The 2,116-nt window shown below is 35.5% G+C and overlaps 1 protein-coding gene across 1 annotated transcript; it reads left to right on the plus strand.

Moving 5' to 3' along the window:
* The first annotated feature begins 500 nt into the window (after nt 1-500).
* On the plus strand, nt 501-1,414 carry LOC116853503. Its single transcript, XM_032834635.1, has 2 exons — nt 501-642; nt 726-1,414. Exons 1-2 carry the CDS (start codon nt 554-556, stop codon nt 1,357-1,359), a joined length of 723 nt encoding a protein of 240 aa, XP_032690526.1. The 5' UTR covers nt 501-553; the 3' UTR covers nt 1,360-1,414.
* Nucleotides 1,415-2,116: the final 702 nt, after the last annotated feature.

Here is a 2,116-nt window from a genome sequence, read left to right on the forward strand (position 1 = left end):
TACTTTTATTTACCGTTTCTTTACCGTTTCATTACCGTTTTATACCGTTTTTACCGTTAACGTTACCGTTTCTTTGCCGTTTCATACCGTTTTTTTTTTTACCGTTTCATACCGTTTTTTACCGTTTCATACCGTTCTTTACCGTTTCATTACCGTTTTTTTTTTTTTACCATTCTTTACTGTTTCTTTACCGTCCTATATTACCGTTTTTACCGCTTTATTATATAATATATTGTCCTTGATGCATAACATGCATACGTTTGGAAAATCTTGTTGCACAGCACAGCGCAGTGTATGAGCTCATTAGTAATAATAATAATAATTGCCACATATAGCGTTTTTGTTACATATTGTTATCTCAGCTTCTCCTTCTGCGTCATAGATGAAAAATAGGAGGGGGAAACTGCAATGTTGCGTATTTTTCATCATTGTAAGAACAAAGGTATGCGATAGTGGGGGATTGTCTATATCAGAATAACGGCTCTTACATGACCAGTGCGTCATTTTGTTCTGTGACACAAGGATCGAACAGACAAGTTAGACTGTTAAGAAGATGTATACTAACGGTGCTGCAGGAAACGTCAAACGAATGAATTATTACATTCCTATCCAAAAGGACCATGCAGAGACTGCTAATGCAAGGTAGGTTTTGCCTTTCATCATTTTTTCTTTCCTTCAATTAACTGTTTTTGTATATTATACATATAATTTTTATTCTTTTATAGCACTTCTTCCTCCAATCCATCTTTACGGTCTCACCATACAACTCGTATCTTGGGAAGGAGATATGACCTAACATCCACATTCTATAAATATCTAGAAATTGGAATCAGTGTAGGACCTGTGTCTTGCGTGGAAATTATTCTTGGTGACAATCGCGGCAATCACATGATATTACCACATCAAATCTGGAAGGAGATTATGCACAAACGCACAGACTTCGATCGACTCCTGCAACAGGCTGAAACTTCGCCGTTTTGGATTCGCGACTTGTCAATCAAAAGTGATAAAATACAGAATGCTAAAGTTCTGAAACTCACTCTATTCGGCAATATTTTATATGTTAAACGAAAAACATTAGATAGGTTATTTATTTATGAACAATGTATTGACCATATGTATGGATGGCTTTGTGAGAATACACATCTTGTTGACACAAAGTTTAAAAGGTTTGTAAAGATTTTACAACAGAATAACATCACCGGCGTATGTTACGAGTCAAAAACCATTGATTGGGATTATGCTGCTAAAGTGATACGTGATAACGAGGATTTCGGTTGCGACTCGCTTGTTGATTGCGAACTATTGGCTTGTGCTTTACCCGACATTGTACATTACGCTTTGGAACATGATTTGTAACCTCTAGTTTTAATAAAATAACATATCGTATATATATTCTTAATTACCTCCTGCAGTGTAATAAAAATATATACAACACATTTTTGTATGACCATTGATTTTACACATAACTATCTGCACATCTGCATTTGATGATTCAAATTACACGGAATTACATCGCGCGATATGCTATGATATTAAATTTCATTACCGTTTTTTTACCGTTTTCTTTACCGTTTCATTGCCGTTCTTTACCGTTTCATCACCGTTTCATACCGTTTCATACCGTTTTTTACCGTTTACGTTACCGTTTCTTTACCGTTCATTCCCGTTATTTTACCGTTTCATCACCGTTTCATACCGTTTTTTACCGTTTACGTTACCGTTTTTTGTAGCTGTTTTTTTACAAAATCTAACAAAAATATTCAATTGGTGGTCTCGGTGCCAGAGAATTGTTCAACTTTTATCATCGCTGTAGTTTCACGAATCGTTAGCGCAAAGCGGCATGATGTCTGAGGATAGCATAGCTGCATTGTGCTGGATGTATCTTTTTCATTAAGTGAGCTCTGATTTCATGGATGCACAGTTGCAAAATGCACATGTGTGGGATTTTTTTCTTCTTGGCTAGTCGTTCCAACGATCAACTCTCAGTCTTGAGCAGACATCTCGTGTGTCGAGACGTATTGTACCTTTGTGGTATATAGTTATATTTCTTTGATTTTACAAAGACATACAGAAAGAGTAAGTAATCCAGAAATAAATTTATATTTATTTTTTT

The sequence above is a fragment of the Odontomachus brunneus genome, unplaced genomic scaffold (genome assembly GCF_010583005.1).
Source record: "Odontomachus brunneus isolate Ranch 3 - 2012 unplaced genomic scaffold, Obru_v1 Obru_scaffold_339, whole genome shotgun sequence".
Taxonomy (NCBI): Eukaryota; Metazoa; Arthropoda; class Insecta; order Hymenoptera; family Formicidae; genus Odontomachus; species Odontomachus brunneus.

Bases quoted from the DNA above. Each gene is read 5' to 3' on its own strand.
- LOC116853503 (XM_032834635.1), top strand. From the start codon at position 554: ATGTATACTAACGGTGCTGCAGGAAACGTCAAACGAATGAATTATTAC. The intron at 643-725 runs GTAGGTTTTGCC...ATTCTTTTATAG, and splicing joins GCAGAGACTGCTAATGCAAG to CACTTCTTCCTCCAATCCAT.